General features: G+C 29.2%; 1 protein-coding gene across 6 annotated transcripts; it reads left to right on the plus strand.

The window, feature by feature from the left end:
* The first annotated feature begins 14,850 nt into the window (after nt 1–14,850).
* Nucleotides 14,851–21,367, plus strand: LOC114377069 (protein DA1-related 1-like). Of its 6 annotated transcripts, XM_028335455.1 has the most exons (14): nt 14,851–14,961; nt 15,198–15,233; nt 15,682–15,750; nt 16,265–16,416; nt 16,599–16,689; nt 17,338–17,728; nt 18,357–18,477; nt 18,672–18,755; nt 19,691–19,810; nt 19,933–20,145; nt 20,254–20,316; nt 20,425–20,543; nt 20,634–20,692; nt 20,778–21,367. In XM_028335455.1, exons 4-14 carry the CDS (start codon nt 16,306–16,308, stop codon nt 21,116–21,118), a joined length of 1,713 nt encoding a protein of 570 aa, XP_028191256.1. In that variant the 5' UTR covers nt 14,851–14,961; nt 15,198–15,233; nt 15,682–15,750; nt 16,265–16,305; the 3' UTR covers nt 21,119–21,367. The 6 variants fall into 6 exon arrangements, with proteins under 6 accessions (XP_028191256.1, XP_028191258.1, XP_028191260.1 ...); XM_028335457.1 differs by lacking the exon at nt 15,682–15,750; XM_028335456.1 differs by lacking the exon at nt 14,851–14,961 and having other exon boundaries at nt 15,018–15,233; nt 15,682–15,745.
* Nucleotides 21,368–21,802: the final 435 nt, after the last annotated feature.

Consider the following 21,802-nt stretch of genomic DNA (forward strand, 5'->3'; position numbering starts at 1 on the left):
TATGTTTTTGTATTGAATTTCTTTAGTATATTAAATTATAATTTAATTAAGTATTATTATTATTACACAAGCAACATTTGAGTTGGTTTGAATTCAGAAAAAAAAAGTGTGTTGGTATGATTTTCTCGGAGATCATGAATTGTAATAACATGTACCATTTAATAACGAGAGTACGAGACTCAGCATGTACCAATTAATAAAGAAATGTCTACGATTTTAACTCCCGTCATAGCAAAAAGATCACGCGCAAGTATTCAATGACTATTATTTCGAATTCATACCCGGATATGCTCTGGTAAATGTTAGTATAATTTTATATCTAATTTATGGTATATAACATAACATAGGGCTCGCTCTCTTATCATTTTTAGCAGGTATACATTAGAGTTTGTACAAAGTTTGACTTCTGCAAACATTATATATGCAATATTATACGCGTCTTTTGATGTTCATAGCAGCCCCACCCAATCAAAAAGAGCCAAAGAATTGCTTAACGGTTAAAAAGAAAACAAAGAATATCAAGTCCCATGTAGATCCGTTTCTGCAAACAACTTGAATCGGTCGAACAATATATCGATTCCAGATCCACCGGGTTGACCCATTGGGTCGAGTCGAATATGATATCACTGCCTTAACCACTCGAAACATCAACTCAACTATTTTGATTATTAAAATACTGAAACTTACCTATTTTGTGAATTTAAAAAAGGGAGATGGGGCGGGGATTCGATTTTCTAAGCCAAGTAATACAAAGTAATTTAATTTCTACGTACTCAATTAATTTATTTTCTCTAAATGCATAAAAGTAGTTCTTGAACAATTTTAAATTTTAAATATATTATTTAATCTTTCGAAAGTAATTATTTAAATTTTTCTTGATAGTTAATTTAATTTTAGTAAATAAATAATCATGCCACTGTTAATTATTTATTTTATTTTTTATAATTTAAAATGATTTGTCTTTCATATATGTTGTTAAAATTTATCTGAATTGATTTTTTATAATTTAGAAATGTCTTCTTAAATATTTAATCTAATTTATATATTTGTTTTAATTTTGTTTAAGTTCTAAAGTACCTTTATGATGGACATGATAATTAATAGTTGAAAACATGTATCCGTATACGTGCCAAAGGAAAGAAGCTATCAATTTTCTTTTAATAGCATAGGCAGTTAGGGTACACGCATGTGCTATTTTTTCCATGTGAAAATAATAAGGTGATGCTGCTACCCAAAATTCTTGTAAGCCTGGATACACAATACAGATTCAGAAACGACCATCGGTTGGTACTTGGTAGTTATATTCCCATATTCTGTTTACCACAAAGTTGGTAAACCCGTTCAAATATAATTGTTTAATCCGTACAGAGATATATATAAATGAGACATTAAATTATATCAATATAATTTTAATAATTATTACATTATTTTTATAATTTGATATAAAATATAATTTTTATTACTGAATTATATTTATGTATTATCAAAATTGTTTGTATCAATTTTTATGAAAATTGAATAACAAAAAGATAATGAAATTATTTTTATTTTACATTATTGATTTTGAATTAATATAAAAATTTTATATATAATTTATGTGAAACAAACTTTTAATTTAATAATGTATCTTAAGCAAACATTAAGTTTTTAACTTATAAAATAATATAATAATTGTATTGATATAATTTGTTCCCTCATAGGATCAAATTTTAAAAAATTACATCAAATCTTGGCCGTTGATTCTATTATCATCTGATAAACTCACTAAGATCAGTGACGTGCTTATCATTAACTCGTAACTTATTACTGAAATGATCTGTATTGCCCCTTAGAAGATCATGTAACAGCACAAAACCCAAATTTTCCTGGTCTACGTAATTAAAGACCAAAGCAGGATACGAAATTCCTCCATTATATAGAATTCGTGGAAATTATTTTTTTAAGAAATCATCGCTGCAATTATATAGAATTCCTCCACTATCTATTCAAATCATAAAATACCCAAAAGATACCCATCGCTGCAATTAGTGATTGAAACCTGTGATTTCAATTGTTCCCAAAACCTTGAAATCACTAGACTTTTAATCCAGTACATGGGTATTCGGTGATTGAGTTGAAGGATGGAGTTAAAAGATGGGTTTTTTAATTATTTATTTTTTAGAAAAAAAACAAAGGAAATACAACTTGAATTTGTGTGAGTAGTGATCTTCTTAGGGGCAATATAGAGAATTTCAATCATAAGTTGTGTTAATGACAGGCACGTGTTTGAATTTAATGATTTTATTAGAGGCGTCGGATGGATGGTAATAGAATGAAATCAGATTTGGTGTTGTATTTGTTAAAAATAAGTTGGTGTAATTTGATTTCTATTCTACCTGTATATACATGGGTATAATTTAATTCTTTCACTGATATAACATATTTTTTTCTCATAATATATGTTTTTATATATATAGAAGATATATTATATGAAAAGAAAGTATTTTATATAAAACTGAAAAAATTAAATCTAGACTGTATAAATGATTAAGATTTAATGTGAAGTGATCACTTCAAAAAACATATAAATTGATATTAAATCTCAATCTTTTATATATGATTATATAATTTAAATTTAATTCTCTTATTCTTATATAAAATATTTTCTTTTAAGATATTATATATATATATATATAGTGTGGCTAAGAATTAGATTTGAAGTTATAGAAAGTAGAAACACAACACTTATAAGAATTAATTTGGATAAACTTTTGATTAAATATTTATAAAATAAAAAATATAATAATAAATGATACTTTTTCAAAAATCAAAATCAACTTGTATTTTTCAGCTTAAAAAGAAGCTACATGAGGATTTTAAAAAAAATGAATTACATAAACTAATTTTAATTTATGATAAAAAAAATCAGTTTACATTTATTTATTATTATTTTATTTTCTTGAGTTTTTATTCAAAAGTTTGTTTAAACTTTAAACCACACTCAAATAAATTTAGTTATAAGTCTTGAAAAACTTAATTAGACCCAAATATAAATGTTAATTAATTCAACAATTTGTAATAAGAGATACATATGGCACTACAAACAAGTATAGTCAATAATTTATCTCTTAAAAATCCTTTTAGCTAGGATTCCAACTATTACAATCAACCAGGCAAAGAGATTTTGTCTTTTTTTAAAAAATTAAAATTATACTACCAGTGTTTTTACAAACACGGGGTTTATATTGTTTATGGTCTTAATTTTCTCTCTCAGAGCTCTCTGTATTCTAACTTGTCGCACATCACCAATACGACTTCTTGTTCACAAGAAGATTTTAAAGACTTAATTAAAAACAATAATATGGTGGAAAATTTACAAGAGATGAGCCATCATTTAATATAATGATATTACAAGCAAGAAGAAAATTGCACGATTTGAATATTATTTCTAACAAACACGTATATTTATATATCAATTAATTAGAGCCATTGACGTGTAAAGACAACCTTAAATATAAGTATAGACTTGAACCAAATTATAATATAGCTGATCAGCTTACTATCTCTCTTCCACACACATATAGTATAAACACATAGGAACCGTAAAATCTCTATCCATTGGCTTATGGTTAGCGTTAACCAAACATAGTTTCATAAGTAGAGAAAATATTGTTTCCATTGGCAATAGTAATTGACGTTTGTTTGTTTCCTTGAAATATAAGTAGGATCTTGACATACGGAAAGGAGAGAAAGTGGGAATTGTCATATTTGAAATGCAATTAACTAACAACTAGTTATGCCTAGCTAGGTTGAGCAATCTTAAACTCGAATTTACTACTCATTACTCAAACACTCAATTGGGAGGAGGGAAAGGAAACACTTGGCATTTGATATTTCTCCAACTGCAAACCAGAAGAACAATTGACAGCTTAACTTCTTCTCAAGTTCTAAACAAGTCTTTTGTGATGTCACGTGATTCCCACGTACTCCCCTTACACGTACGCTTGGTCCCTTTGCTTTGGCCGGGACCAGTTCATCATTGCCAGAACCTAATTATCCCTTATATCTTCCACTCACGTGCCAAAGTCGGCTACGCACGTGTCTTTAATTTATGCATGCTAGTATTGGTTAAACATTTATTTTGTCCTCTCTCCGTCTTTTTCAAGTTTGATTACTTTTATATGCTATAAACATTTTTAAAGTTCACGTTCCGAGTTGCAAGTGCCGCACTGCTTTGGGAAAGTTAGAAGGAACAATAGCCACCCCCTTTGCTTTAATTAGGTGGCTGAACTTTTAAAGCCTAAACACCACAAAAACATTGGCTCACCCCTTAATTTGCCTTTTTGGCGTCACTATGTGATTTTTATTCAAACAACAAGAAAACCTCACCATCCCAACACTTTCTATCTGTACCACACGCTGAACACCCCAAGAGACGTACTTTGAAGTATAACATCCAACACCAATGATCATTTTTTTATATCCTAATTTTAAAAAAAAATGATTATGATATTTTAGATGGAGAGATAACCCAGTAATGTATCAATCAATTGACATACAAATATCATGCAATGCACCCAGCGCCGTTGTCATTACCATGCTCACTTATTTAAATATTCGTGTAGCTATACTTAGATATGGGAAATATGTACGTGGGACCAAAAGCGGATGTTTGCTCAATTTCAAGCACATTCTGATAGCGCTGTCTTTAATTTCACAGCACTAGTTTGATCGCTTTGTTTATGGATGACGGAGATAGCAACAGATATAGGAGCATCGTGCACAGTGCACGCGTCAATATTACTGTAATGTGATAATTATTGGGGAAGTTTGATGGCACCTTCCCATGATATATTTACATCTTTGTCAATTAAATGGGTAATGAAGTGAGGTAGATCTTTTAATTCTAAGCCCACATTTTTCTTTTATACTACTGTATAATTTTATATTACCCCCATTGACTAACCGGTCTAGAGCCCACATGTTCATCATCAACTTCAATTGTTAATTGTTGACAAATTATTGGTTCTTAATTATTGCTACTAGTTCACAGTTGTTATACTCATCAATAATTCAATATATTGCTTTACGTTTTCATTTCATTTTATTGTTTTCCCTTCCAATTTCCCTTCAGAAACATAATACCTTGTTAAGTACTTTCTATTTAATTAGTTGCTTATTTTCCTTGATGTTAGTTACAACTGCTCCTTAATTAAGGCCAATCGAAAGAAGAAAGATGTACTTGAATGGAAACGAGGAAAATTCGTTTAAAGCACCAACATGTGCTTCATTCTTAATTTTTATGGGTGTAGTGTAAAAGTTAGCTTTGTTGATAAATTAAATCAGTATACCATTTCGTCATTTCGTGTACTTCTATTTCTTCTGCTTCTTTCGGGAAAGAAAAAACTAAGAACAAAGAACATCGATCCTTGATAAGTTTATATGCATTGGTTAAAGAATAATACAAAATCAGCTAATGATTTCCAAATACTGCAAAGCCAGTTTCTTGATTTATTAGCAGGTAATGCTGCAAAAGGTTAACGGTCAGAATCTGTACCTTCATTTTACATCTGACCCTACCAATAATTTGTCAACAATTAACAATTGAACCAATATATATATATATATATATATATATATATAATGGTCCTAATTCCTTGCATACGTGTGCAGTTGTACCGCCGTAATACGTTAAGATCATGTCGCTAATTTGTTGGCAAGATCTATCTTTCCAATTTTATATTCTTACACCGCCAATCCCACGTCCAACTTATCTGATAATGATAATTAAATTAACCAATACTACTTCCTTTCCTTTTTAATTATCTCAGAGTTTTTGAGAATTTTTATTCTTATTTATCTGTCACTTGTAAAATTCAAAATTACATTAGTTATTATTCTATCAATTATACTCTCACTTGTCTCGTAATTTTTAATTAATTTATTTATGTGTTTATTGTAAAATGTAAAGAGAAAGAAATAAAAATGAAAAATTTCACAATCATTTTATTAAAATAAAAAATATATTATATTTGTTGATTTCTACATAATAACCTTAAAAAACATATAGAAAGAAACGGAAGGAGTTTTGGAAATATTTATGTATCATTTGATTATCGAATAACTGATGTGAATGACTAATGTGACATTGTTAATCAGTCCACTAATTTAAAATATTTTTTTTCTACAAGATTACAAGTATTTTTCATGGGAGATCATTTTATTCAAGCCAATTATATTAGGAATGAAAAAAAATCTCTCTTTCACTATATATGAAACAATTTTATTAATCATTGTCTCCCACATTGAAGTATTTTTTATTAGTAATATATCATTTAGTATTACCCTATAAAAAACATAGGTATTATTAATAATTTTTCGTAAGCTAAGTATTTCTAATCATATAAATGTTTAAAGCTAGGTGAGTACAATGGATAACACAACAAAAATATTATTAATATATTAAATATCGTGATTTTCATTTCATAAAACTTTCTACTTATTAATTATTTAATGGCTGTCTAATGCGAAACTTTAATTAAAAATAGTTAATTAATGGTTAATTTATTATTAGTAGGTGCATTTTTTTATTATTGAGCACAAGTCTCAAATAATTCCCCTCGCCAGTCGCCATCAGCTTCAAAGAAAAACACTCATCATCTATGTACGTGCATGTGCGTAGAGGATATATATATATATATAAAAGAATTTTATTTGTTTATTTTGAAAAAATTAATTACTCTATCTTTTTTATTTTTTTTATTTTGAAACAATTTAATAGAATTCACACTCTTCATTGTATTACATTTTTTTTAATATCCTAATATGACCCTTATAATTATTTTTATTTTATCTATAATAAGTATAAAATATTTAAAAATTAAGTATAGATAAGAAATTCTGTCAAGAAAATATAAATAAGAAGAAATTATTAGTTTTGTATATTTTTTCACTTTTGAAGAAATTTATTTTATTTTAAAATTTTAAAATACATTAATTATTATTTCCTCAGTCATATCCTTATAAAAGTGCAGGGAAAACAATAGTGTATAATACGTCATAATAGAAATAGAAGACTAAGAAACTACAAACAATTTTAAAAAAAATGGAGAGATTAATTATATTATTATTCTTAATCTATGCGCTATCATCTTAAAAGATAGGATAAACAAATGAAATAATTTAAAAATGTCAATTATGAATGTTTGCTTTAAATTTATAAATAGAAACAAAAAATTTATTTTATAAATAATAAAAAAAAGGGAGTAGTATTTAATATATTGAAAGCAAAGAGTAGCTGCGGTGTCTTTGATATATACACGCACGTTCCACCTTTCTCTTGTTGTTTAACAAGAGATGCCACGCATTTGTCCTTCAATGTGTTGGAATAATTTACAGTTTAGCGGCTGCTTATCTATATATCCATGTTTTCACTTTTCACTACCGTACTAATCAATATATATACCACCAACAAGGAGTGTTGTGGACTCTGGTCATGCATGGGTGCAGCAACGGAATCTCAAATATCCAGGAGCAATATTATTAACATTGAGGGGGTGCATGCATTTAACCAAAAAAGACAGTGGTGAAGTTGTTTGAGGTTTAAGTGTACGTTAGACCTATATATATATATAGCTATAGTGTGGTACCTGTCGGGCCACTATTCCTAGCTTTATTGCGATGGGCTGGAATGTAATGTACCTATTCGGATTTTCTTTTGCGATGTTGATGCTATCGGCTACATTTATATAAATATTAATTTTATTGATGGTATCACATTTTTTTAAATATTGAGTCAATCTTATATTTTGGCTTATATTTAGTATACTTTATAAGAAGGGAAGTTTACACTTTAGCTGCTCCGAAAAGTTTAATTAAAGATTCTTAATGGCTCTTTGGCTTGTTTTCAAGTCACGTGTTGACTAAATATTATAAACATAGAACAACTTAACTATGACTCATTACTAAGATTCTTTTGTACGTACATTCATACTCGTAAATAGTAGTATATGTGCTATTTAATGCAATGTATAGCAAGTGCAGGTATTTCATGAATACCATATCAAACCTCAGGTAAAGTGACATGAGATTAAGCCAATTGTGATATATATATATATATATACACACGCAACATATCTTATTTTATTAAATACCTTTACCTGTCAATATATACTCTTCTTCTGCCTTTCTTAATCCTGTGCATAAACGATAAACTTCATATATAGAAGGATTCTGATTTCCGAGTCCATATATGTCTAGTGCATGTCTAGTTTAAACGAATTGTACTATCCTCTCTCTTTGCATGCTCATCACCAAGATGTGTCATTATTTGTTGGAAAAAAAGATGTTGTATATCGCTGTTATGTCATAGCAAATTGTAAGTGTAGATGGCGACTTTACGGGACCAACCAGCGTGTCCTCGGATCTGCAATCACAACTACGTTTTAGTTCATGTGTCTTGAACTCCCCGAAGCAGCTGGTTAATTTTAAGCTAGGGAGGAGTTTGGCGCAAAATTATTCTCATCGCATTTGCAACAAGGATTATCTACTCATATACTCTTTTTACAATTAATTTAGAGACTAAAACTATCATACTCTCTACTCTTTCAATGAGAGATATTCTCTAACAGTTTTTTTTCTTGTATCCTAGGTAACTAGCCAAAAAAAATCTCTTAACCATATCTAATTTTGTCGTTTTTATCTTTATTCATATTTATATATATATACTTTTTTTTCTTTTAACTTTCTATCCATTTCAATTTTTTAAAAAAATATTATTCATTTTAAATTTAAAATGCAATTTACATATTTATTTAATATTGTTCTGTACCAATGTTTAGAATAAAATATTCAAACAAAATATTTTTTCACATGTTTTTCCTTAAGCTGCAGAACAAAATTTAAAAAGAATATCATCATTACTATAAAATACACTTTTAACTTCAGTTATATTTAATATTGATTTTGACCCAATGTTATATCAAACTGTTAAAAATAGGCAATTTTCAACACCCCTCCCCAACCCACAGAAACACAATACTTATGCAAATCATTTAATCATAGCCAAGAGTTCATTGATATAATAATTCGATCTGGTAAAATTTAGTTCTATTCTTACTAGCCATATTAGGAGTTATTACTGCAGTAGATAATTTCTAACATTTTTTTAGTATTATTGGTAAGTTAGGTTAAAGATTAAGTTATTAAAATTTAAGTATTTAGAATATATATAGGGAGAGAGAATCATATATAGTATCCACTATATATTGCTTATTAAATCGTGCGTGGCCTTTATTTTATTTAATTATACAATTAATTATCTCTTTAAATAATAGTTCAAATAATTATTTAAATCTTGCTAAGCTTACCTACTGATGTAAAGGCCTAACCAACCATTTCCTCAAATGAGGTACTCCAAATACTCTATGATGTTAAGCAACCAAAACCTAGCATACATTTTGCTTTAAAATTAAGACTCGTCGCTCTCTCACAGCACAAAACCCTAGTTTCTTCATAAGAGAAAATTGTTTCCACTCCCCATTGGTGGAAAAAGTTGAAATCCGTAGAGAGGTCGAAACGTACTATACTAGAAAATCAGAAAATAATGACAACTTTGTTAATATCTTTAAAGTCAAATTAATACGTAATCTCTAAAGTTTTATTAGATTATTAATTAGGGCTCTTTAATTTGAATTATTAATTTGATTTTTATAATTTAAATTTATTATTATATTCTTAAAAGTCAATACCATTAAGCTTACATTAAATATTATTACATAGTATTTCTATATTGTATACACATATTTTAAATAATACACGGATAAATATCTATTTCTTTTATTCTATTTTTTATTTGCTCCCCGAGTTACAATAATAGCGTTTTACATTTTATATTTATATTGGTCCAACAAATAATGTACCCATTCCCACTCTTAATGAAAAATCGTTTTTATTTTTATTTTTTATATCTAATATGATGAGATTGCATCCTATATATGGTACTTCTTTTTTCACGAGGCCACCAGAAAGGGGAGTTTGCTTGAATCAACGTGTTTAGCAGTCATATATATATATATATATATATATATATATATATATATATATATATATATATATATATATATATATATATTAATTGTTATATGTGTGACAATCTGATTTTGCTAACACGAATTTAACAATTTATACGAACAAATCTTATAGCTAGCTATAGCATGTATACATATAAAGTTTTTTTTTTTTTTTGTAAAATAACGCATGGCATTTTTAGTTTACTAAGTTTTTTTTTTTAATTTTAAGATGTTCGATATTTTCATATTTGTAAAAAAAAAAAATAAGTTATTGTATTTATTTTATTTTTAAGATTAATATTTCTTAGTGTATTGAAAAGAAAAATTTTATGTAGTTATAAAATTTATATAAAACTTATTTTATCAAATAGTAAAGTTAAACAAATAGTTTATATTTTTTTATAAAATATTATATATTTAATTAAATGATTTTTTTAATGTTCTCATATTTATAATATAACAAATATTATAAATTTTGAATCTCTTTTTTTTGTCATTAGATTTGATGCGTTATATTGTTAACTTTAAACGGCTGTTAAAGAAGTATTTATTTTTACCAATATGTAATTTTGGATTGACTTAAATATGTTTTTTAAGCAGGCTTAACTTTTTTTTAATTATTTTAAAATGAGTGAATTTTTATTTTTCACCCATATAAAATTATTTGTTTGGTATTCAAACCTCAAAAGACTTAAATAATTTTTTTTATCCCATGCGATACTTATTAACTACTTTATGTGTTCAATGAATAGTCAAATAACCACTTGTGTATGTAATATCATGCTATCATGTGACACTTCTAATTTTTTTTCTTTTAAATCGCTAAAATAAATATTATTTTTATACTTTAAAGCGAACATTATGGACTAAAATTAGAGATTTTAGATTTTGAAAAGATTAAAATCACAGAAAAATATAATTTTACATAAACCCAAATTTTTTTACTTATTTTATAAGGACCAAAAATTATAATCTCAAATTTTAGAAGAATAAAAAATAAATATTTTTTTATAAGTAGTAAAATAAAACGCGGTTAGTTTATAAGATTAAAAACATATTTATGTATTTTATATTTTAGAAACACAAAGTTTAAGTGGGAATATATTTCTCTTATTGGATGAATTAAATAATATATTACTAAACTTATTAGATTCACTTCCACTTCCACGTGATGATTTAAAGCAAAGGACAAAAAAATAATAGAAAATAAAGAAATAAGATAAGTAATATTAAAAATTTACTATTTATTTAGGAAATGGGGAAGGAAAAAAAATCTTGTCATACCCTCGTACCCACAAAAATAAAACTTTTAAAGATAATTGAAAAATAACAAAAAAAATGTCAGAAGATATAATGTATTCGGGTAAGCAGCTCATTCACGTGGTTGTTGGGAAACCAGGACCATTATTGAGTGAGTTTTAGACCTTAACTTTTCTTGGGTTTGGGAGGACTATGACTAATCCAAATACGAAATGGGCTACGCAGCCCAGTGCTTAGAATAGTCATGTATGTAGTATTTTGGGCTATAAACACTTACAATTTTATGGCATTTATTTTCTGCACTCGTATTATTACATCCTGCACTTTTCATCATATCCTGAAAACTCATTCCGAAGTGCAAATTTATGTTAGATGCTGGGTGTAATAGTTGTAGTGCAGGATACAATAGCCCAATTTTATACTCTTAAGATACATTGGGCCATTGGCAATATTTTTGGGCAATCTAGTGGATGTATAGTAAGTTGATTGTTGTTTCATGTACTTTCACTACTGTTTATTGCACTTTTCCATGTATTGTGAAAAATCCATTCTAAGATATAAAACTGTCTTTCGGGATGCATTTTTTATAATACAGTTGGAAGTGCAGGAAACATAGTAAGAGTACAAGAAGTTTTATCCTAGTATGTTCTATTTCTGTCTCGTACACCCCACTTAATTTTTCTTGGGCTTAAATATAACTTTTTTTCTCTTATTTTGTTAAAATTGTAATTTTTGGTTTATTTTAAAACGTACACATTTTTTTTCCAATTTTAGAAATTTCACAACTGTAGTACAATTATCAATTTTGCTAACATTTATTTCTTATATTTTAATTAATTAAATTGTTTTTATGATATTTTAAATTAATGTCATGTCTAAAATTCAATTGAACCAAAATAAAATGTAGTTAGAATTAAGGATTAAACAAAAATTAATATTTTTTAAAAAGGAAGACCAAATGTTATTATTTTTAAATGAAATGATTAAAATTATAAATTAAATAAAATAGGGAGAGTAAATTATATTTAATTTTTTTTTTGTTTTTTTTAAATATTTCTAAAACATCTTTCTCTCAATCCAAGAAATCTAATTTATTTGATTGAACGTGTGTGAGTTTTTTTTATATATATATTTCTGAAACATGTTTCTCTTATCCCAGAAGATCTAATTTAGTTAGTTAAATCATATACACAAATTCAAACCCTTCGAATAACCTCTTTGGTGCCACTCACTCTCCCCTTTCACATTTTTTAGTGAATGAAAGTGGATTTAATTTGTCATTCTATAAATTATTTGTTAGAAGGTATTTTTAAGAATATGCACATGTCTTGGAATTTTATTCCTAGAATGTATTAAATAAAAATGCACTCTATTAATGAACTAAATTTTTGCATGCTTATAATTTTTTAATACATGGTACTCTAGTAATAAACTAAATGCACTCTAGTATTTAATACATTCTGAAAAAAAAAATTACGCATCTACAAATTCCTTAAAATATTTATCTTTATTTGTTAGATAAAGTAAGTTTTGAATACATTTTTTAAAAAATTTCTTTATAAATTAGGAGGAGAGTAAGAAATTTGTGTATTGTTCTTATATTTTATGCAATATATTTTTAACTTATCACTTACTCCATTGTGAAATGAGTGTCATTTTAAAGTGTTATCATGTAAAGATTAAATTTAAGTAAGAAATTTTGTATATAGAATTTAATTATTATATAAAAATATGTCATTTTAAATTACTAATAATTTTTATATGTTAAATTTGACTAGTACATAGTTTTTGGATTGATTTGTTTTCTTTCTCTGAACCCTTCTCTCTGTCAATGCCCTCACATAACTTTTCGTACATCAGGCATTTCATATTTTGTCGTAGTTTTCTCAAATATTATTTTTAAATATTTTCTTATTAATATATATTGAAAAATGATTTGAAATTACTCAAAAAATGTTAGTTGTTTGAAAATAAATAACTTATTTGTGTTACTTGCATTTCGTGAAGTTGATATCAATAAATAATTTATAATCGCAATGTTAGTTTTCTCAATCATTTTTTTAATTATATTATTGACACATATTATTTATTGACTTTCTCGATAACTAATCTCTGTCAACAAACTTTACTGATCATTTTTAATAAAACTTTTTTTTCTAATCACGTTTTTTCCATCTACAAGATCCAAACCTTAAATCTTATTTAAGGAGATTGACTAATTATTTATTTGTACATATACAACATTTTAAAATAAGATTTTTAAGTTAAATTTCTACACAATATAGGTGAAGAATTCTTGGTATTCTTGATAAAATCATTTTTTTGACCGCTTGAAAAAAGTTACGTGAGGAATGACCCAAGAAATTCCATTTACTTAATCCATTTTTATTTATTTATTTATAAAAATAAAAAACAGCTAATCAATTGAGCTTGATCGGTTTATTTCATCTAACGGTGTAAAGGTGAGAATCAAACAAACGTTTATAAATTCAAATATTAAATGTATTTGGCGCTATTTTTTCTTGACTATAATATACTGGTTCCTAAAAAGTTTCATAATCATCATAGGCCATACCATTATGAGAAATGGCTTTACGTGGTTTAATTTCTGCATAAAACAATCTAACCTAATTCAAAAGCCAGCATGTGAAAATTGAAATCAACAAAAAAAGAAAGTGAGCATGTGGTTAGCTATGGGACACGTCAACTTGCTCTTAGAGATTATATTTACCCGCATAACGTGACATGATTTGTTTTTAAACCTTACTAACACGTTTTCCCCCCTCAATAGATATAAGTTTGAATGATCTCTCACGTAAGATGGACATGCACAACAACTAGGAATAAACAGCTTCACATTGTTATTCCTAAAAACAAAAAAAGAAGCAGCAACTTCAAATTATTTCATCTTTACTTTTTATTTTTTATTCCTCCAAAATTACAAAACCAACTATTTTCTGAAAAAGAAACTCAACTTTACACATTATTGAGGAATAAATTTATCGTACACATAGCCTAGATAAATTCCCCCAGTCAAGACAACTTTTTACAAAACACATTACAATTCAACGCAATTTCAGTTTCGTTTAAAGTCAGTCAAGGAATTAAGTTACACAAAAACCTTAACAATTTCACTTCCATTTATAATAGAGGAAGTTAAATGACACAAATAAGTAATTTTCAACTTTTTATTTTTCCAGACCACCAATATTCTCTATTGGAACAATCCTATCAATCCCACATCAGATTCATGCGCTTCAAAGTTAAAAGGTTAAAGAAGTTAAGTGACAGACAAAAAAAAAATAGAATAAATTAAGAAAGCATGAAATTAATGAAAAACAAAGTATAATTTAACCGATCTTATAAAATTGATACCAGGAAACTTGAAATAAATAATTGTATCATTATTTAAATGGCTTATAATAAAATAAATTTTTGTGTATCATTTTGTATTATAATGAGTAAAAAAGAAAATAAAATATATTTCACTAATACAGTTGAACTTTCCTATCCTTTTTTCGCGTCTTCTTAACCTCAGTGTTCCACTTCTCTCTACCCCTGGAAGAGGACCCACATGCTGAAGAAGACATTGAAATTCAGCTGCTTCTCCTCTCCAATTCTCTCTAATTTCAACCCCAACCCGTCTTTTAATGTAAGGAACGCTAATAATTACAATATTACCTTAAAAAGATTCCACTGTTCCTATTTTTACCTTTTTTTTTTCTTATCCTTTTTTGCGTAGAATCTAAAGTACCCCTCTTCTCTTTCCTTTTTTTTTTTTTTTTTTTTCTTTTGGTTTCAATAGCTATTTCTTTGGTATATCCATTACTTTTCTCTCATCCCTTTATGATCGTTTTTTTTATGACTTATTTAATTCCGATTCTTCAGATTCCTTTGTCTCCGCAGATTCTTAATCTATTCCTGGTCAGTTCTCACTTCATTCTTCCAACTCACCATTTTTCGTTTTTCTTTCTTCCTTTCGCTACTTTAATCGATATGTGTTGTGTGTGTGGTGGGTTTGATGAAAGGTGTTTCATTTTTTTTATATCTTTTTTTTTTCCTGAAGCAATTTAACATGGGTGAATTATTTATCAACAGTCTTATTGGGTACCGCGGAAGTGAAGAGATTTGAGCTAACAGCTAGAAATTCGATGTTTTTGCTTAGTTTGAGATTTGATGCTTTAATCACATCTTATCGTTGAGATTTTACACGAATGAAAACTGCTTGTCATCTTTTGTGTTGTTATATTCTCTTCATTAACAGATTTTCCTATTGAGCTTACACATATTGCAAGTTTTTCAGTTTCTGATAAGCCATATCAGTTGCATGGAATCTTTCAGTCAGTCTCAAAAACTTTTCCTTTTCCTGCAGCACCTCTCTACACACAAATACACAAATGTTGGACATATTTAATGAGAGCGTGAGAGCGTGAGAGGTGAGGTGAGACGAATAAATCTTAGTCAATAGTCATACAATCATATACAGATGGTGAAGATTATTTTAATTAGTTTTAATTTTAATCATCCATTTCAATTATACGGTTGAGATTCACTACTACAACCATACATGAACAATCAATATTGTTTTGATTATTTTTAATCTTAATTATCCATTATTGAGATTTGCTTTTCTCTGGCTCTCATCTTACAGTTGATACACTTCCTATTTATATATGTAATCCCAGTCTCCAGTTGCATTCTTGTTTCTGTCATTGCTATTTTGAGCATTTTCCTTGTGTCATAGCATATTTTTTCCAGTAAAAGTATGTGTATTATATATTGTAGTTTTTGATACGGGTTAAAAGCTTCTAGGTGGATGATCATGCTGCATTTTTTGAAGTTTGGATTCAATGCATAACCTTTGTTTTTTAATGAGTTCTTATTAGTTGGTCGATTTTCCTTCTATGTAAATTATGGAATATATTTCCTTACTTACTCCTGGGGCATATTTTCAGACAAAGGATTGCCAACCTGAATGTGAATAATTTTGCATGAAATGGGTTGGTTTACCAAGTTGCTTAAGGGCTCTGATCATAAAATTTTACGAGGACAATACCATGGCAAATATGGAGAGGACAGAATTTGGGATAATCATCATAGTTCAATGGTAAACAAAGTTTTTCCTTTTCTAGTAAGAATTAAAAGCATTGCCACAAGTCACAACTACGTCATTGAGCTAGCCTTTTATCTGAATTTAGCTTTGAGATTAGCATGAAGCTAACAAAGTACTACTTCCTCTGAGACATAAGCAGATAATCTGCATTTGTAATAGTTACAAACTGAATGCAGGATGATTTGACTGATATTGAGAAAGAAGACATTGACCGTGCAATTGCACTTTCTCTGTCAGAGGAGGATCATAAAGGGAAAAAAGTTGTTGGTAAGATTTATGCTTTTGCACCTTGGTAGTTAAAGTTCATTTCCTGGTTAGTTTGGCTCAAATTTAATGCTGTTATGATTCTGCATACTGCATATGAGGTACCTAAACTCCAAGATCTGAATCTAACCAAAATGCTCGATGATTTAGTACAAGCTCTTACTTACCTCTTGTATTATTTCCTGTCTTTCTATGCCTATTTCAGTGTCTTCTTCATTCTTGTTTAAGTAGATTATGCTTTGTGAACACCCCAAAAAAAGGTCATGCTTTGTTGATGAAAGGCTATGATGCTATCAGTTGAGTCTTTCATTTACATCTGAATCAGAATGGAACTAAGAAATAAATTTTTAAATTACTACAATTAGCTTCTAGATTACTTTAAAATATAAATTTAACATGCATATAAGAATTATGGGGATATTCTGATTCTGGTGTTTCACTTAAGTTGCAACTCAAAGTGCTTAAAGTATATTTCTTAGTTAAGAGTCCATTGAAGAAATTTTTCAAAAAATACAAAAAAGAGTACATTGAAGAAAATCTGAAGTTTCATTTGGTTTATGTGTTCAGAAAGTGCATGTGTTAATCAATTAATTATTTCCACACCAAAGCATAACCAAAAGGTCTCATGTTTTTTGTCTCATAATACCCTACATTATGACTCTCAATCTGAAGATGAGGAACTTTGTAAAATTGATGATGATGAGGAGGATGAACATCTTGTTAAAGTTCATCTAGATGAAGATGAACGTCTTGCTAAAATTCAGCAAGAAGAAGAAGAACGTCTTGCTAAAATTCAACAAGAAGATGAGCATCTTGCTAAAATTCAACAAGAAGAAGAAGAACGTCTTGCTAAAATTCAACAAGAAGATGAATGTCTTGCTAAAATTCAACAAGAGGATGAACGTCTTGCTAAAGCTCAACTTGAGGAAGACGAGCAACTTGCTAGGGCAATTCAAGAAAGCTTGAAAATTGGTTCTCCTCCTCAATATGACAATGGTTCTTCAATTCTATCTTTTCCTCACCTTTTCCCCCCTGGATACAGGTAATTGTTGGTATGATCACATCTTTTATCTATATAGCAAGTCCTTATACTGTTTTTGGAAATTGTTGAAGTACACTAGTTCTAAATGAACAGACCAATAATGTAATTGTGCCAAAAATAAGAAAAACAAAAAATTTCCAAACTGAATATGTTTTGAAACTTCAATTTAAGTATTGCTGATTTGAGTGATAGGCCATACAACTAACTGATCTGGACTTCATACAAGCTAATCAATCTTATTTTATGAGATTCTAGTCTGAATCATTGAACTGGGATAAATGCTGTATTGGGATTTTATGCATGACACCTTGGTGTGCGTTGGTTTTCCTTAGTGTTCTTAAGTACCTTTCAATTAGATGAAAATTTTAAAAAATAGTAGTTATTAAAATGAACATTTCATAATTTGATTACTTAAGTCTTATTTATGGTGATCCTGAGCACTTCCTGTAGAATAGCTTGGAGTGATTTCATGATCATCTAATAAATAAAATTGAAATACTCTCCTCTGTTGCAATATTGTGGACCCATATAATCGACATCTTTGAAATTTATTTTTCAAGGTTTCATGAATCTTTATTAATTATTAGAAACAAAGATTTAACCTTTTTTCTGTAAAATCTGCCTGCAGAATCTGTGCTGGATGCAAGACTGAGATTGGCCAAGGAAGATTTTTAAGTTGCATGGGAGGTGTCTGGCATCCAGAATGCTTCTGCTGCCATGCATGCCATCTTCCAATCACTGATTATGAGGTTAGAGACTAGAGTCTTGTTTTCTTTTGCTGCTTGTTTCGCAAAGCTGAATTTAATTACAATAAGTTGAAACCTTGTTTTTTTGGTGAAAGAAAAAGTTGAAAATTATTCTTAGCTTCATAAATGAAGGTCTTCAATTTATTTCTCTTGTTTGTCAATCTCAATATGATTATGCTTAATTCGTCCCTTTACAGTTTTCCATGTCTAGCAATCGCCCTTACCATAAATCATGCTATAGGGAGAAGCATCACCCAAGATGTGATGTTTGCAAGAACTTTGTAAGTATCTTCACCAGTTGTTTTTCACTCACAGTTGTCTATTAGCCTTGGTTTGGTTGTGGGGAAGGAAGTACTATTCAACAGCAAATTTTCAAAAAATAGTGTGGGTCCTACACCATTTTTTTTTTCTCTACTTTAATTCAAATATTTCTTCTCAATTCTTTTCTCTTCCACACAACCAAACATACTCTTAGTCAATACTGTGTGCTTGTTTTCTTTCAAAGGTTTCTATCAATTTTGATGTGCTTTAGAAGCTTTACAAGATGCATATACAAGGAAGACTGTTGATATTGAGTTGTTCTTGCTTCTCAGATAGATCAGAATTCCAAACTATACTTGAGAAAGTTCTGCTGAACTCAGCAGTTGTTTAATCTTTATAACAAATCATGGGCTATTGATCTTACTGAAATAACATCATGGGAGCTCTTCATGAAGCTAATATTTGTTTATTTTTATATTTTGGGCCAGACAGTCTGTTTGGGCCCAGCCCAATGTGGTTATACCTCTTGGGGTTTATACATGCATAGACTCAAATCTTAATATTTTGAATGTAATGTTAGGATTTGAGCTATTGTATCCTGCACCTCCCATTACATTCTGGAAAGCCCATTCCGGAATGCAAATTTACATTCCGGAATGGGATTTCCGGAATGCAGTGAGGTGTAGGATGCAATAGTGGGAGTGCCTATGCTGTGTAATGTGCATAAACCCCAATGTGGCTATCCCTCTTGGGATTTCATAATTTTTTTAAAGACTTGGATACTTCATCGATACGTATTGGTGAAGTATCCAATAGTATTGGTATCGGATACGTGAAAAAAATTGAAGTATTCGCTCTTCATGAACAGACCTTAAGTTTGCGTTTTTTTTTTAAAAAAAAATGGCAGTAAGATATATTGTTCAGTAAACTAGAATTATTGGTTCTTTCCTTGTAGATCCCAACTAATTCATCTGGCCTCATTGAGTATAGAGCTCATCCTTTCTGGCTACAAAAATACTGCCCATCACATGAGCTTGATGGCACTTCTCGTTGTTGTAGTTGCGAAAGAATGGAGGTTAGTTATATTGACTCCCAAATCTTTTCATCCTATTATTATCAATTAGAAGCTAACTGTTGGATCCTTCCTCTCCTCCCCCCATTCCCTGTCCCGTTTTCTTGCCTTTTCAATCAATGCAGCCAAGGGATACAAAATATCTTTTGCTTGATGATGGTCGAAAGCTATGTTTAGAGTGTCTAGACTCATCAATTATGGATACTCATGAATGCCAACCTCTTTACCTTGAAATACAAGAATTTTATGAAGGTTTAAATATGAAATTGGAGCAACAAATTCCTATGCTCTTGGTTGAGAGACAAGCGCTGAATGAGGCTATGGAGGGAGAAAAGAATGTAAGTGTTAATGTGTTTAACTTCCCATTTCATTCATGGAATGCTGTTATTTCTATTCTTTCTAGTGTCCTGTCGAAATGTTCTTTTATTTCTCACTATTGAATGTAGGGTCATCACCACTTACCCGAAACTAGAGGACTATGCTTGTCAGAAGAGCAAACTGTCACCACTGTAGGGATTTCTCACTTGCAAATTGAATCTTCACATCTAATTCTGCTATAGAAGATCTGTGTATCAAATAGTGATTTTATTACTTTTATATATTTCATGTAATACTAGATTTCAAGGAGGCCAAGGATTGCAGCAGGCTACCGAGCCATAGACATGATAACTGAACCTTATAGGCTGATCCGTTGTTGTGAAGTGACAGCCATTCTTGTTTTGTATGGCCTTCCTAGGTATCCTTCTTGTACAATCTACTTTCATAATCTACAGTGCTTGCATATGACATTCCTCATATATAATTCAATTTTTTTTTATGTTTATAGGTTGTTAACAGGATCAATCCTAGCTCATGAGATGATGCATGCATGGCTTAGGCTTAAAGGTATTCAGCCATTAACATGATCCAGAAAAGTTTATATATTTGTTTCATGGTGCCAAGTTGGACAAAATTTCTGGGTTTTTGACAGGTTATCCTAACCTCAGTCCAGAAGTTGAAGAAGGAATCTGCCAAGTTTTGGCTCATATGTGGTTAGAATCAGAGCTCTATTCTGGATTTGGGAATGATGGTGCATCATCCTCAACATCATCTTTGTCTTCGTCATCACCTTCCTCCTCTTCTGTCTCAACAAAGAAGGGTAAACGGTCCGACTTTGAGAAGAAACTTGGTGATTTTTTTAAACACCAGATTGAGTCAGATACCTCCTCAGCTTATGGAGATGGATTCAGATTGGGTAACCAAGCAATGGTCAAGTATGGGCTTAAAAGGACCCTTGACCATATCCATATGACAGGAAGTTTTCCATATTAAAAATTGAAAATTTGAAAGATATGATTCTCTGACCTATACAATGGCCATTACCACAGCTTGGTTAATAAATTATATAGTTCAAAGTTTCCAAGATCATATAGTTTAACATTAGAGAAAATAAGGAATAAAATTGCTCCTCTTACGTTGCGGTCCCTTAATTTCGTGTCAAATGTGGCACCGCATGCCTTATATGTATAATTAAATACTACTCAGGAACTGAAGCAATGAAAGTATAGAATTAATTTTGTATCTCTTGTGTTTTGCTGATATAGGTTTCCTCATTGGGAAATTTTATTTGCTCCCAACCTTTATGGTTTATGTTTCTGAGGGTGATTGATGAGGTAGTTACCTTAACGATTAATGAGGTGGTTGCCTACTTGCCTTTTGCAGATAAATAAGATCGCTTTCTTTCCCCATTTTTTTTTTATAAAAAAAAAAGCAAAGTTGTTTTTTATGCTAAAACAACTTGATTGTTCCAATGTTTGATTGAGAATTTGTGAAATCTTAGAATTTTTTGAAGGACATCGGGGTTAAGTTACAGATTTTTGAGTTGCGTGAAAGATTCACGTTGATTCACATTGTTTTAGCCCTTTAGGAGGTGCAAATCCAATACATAACGGAAATCGGAAATGTGATTCTATTGATTAAAATATACAAGTTATTGTTGTGTATTTTTTTTTGTAT

This window comes from Glycine soja, chromosome 11, assembly GCF_004193775.1.
Source record: "Glycine soja cultivar W05 chromosome 11, ASM419377v2, whole genome shotgun sequence".
NCBI classification, from domain to species: Eukaryota; Viridiplantae; Streptophyta; class Magnoliopsida; order Fabales; family Fabaceae; genus Glycine; species Glycine soja.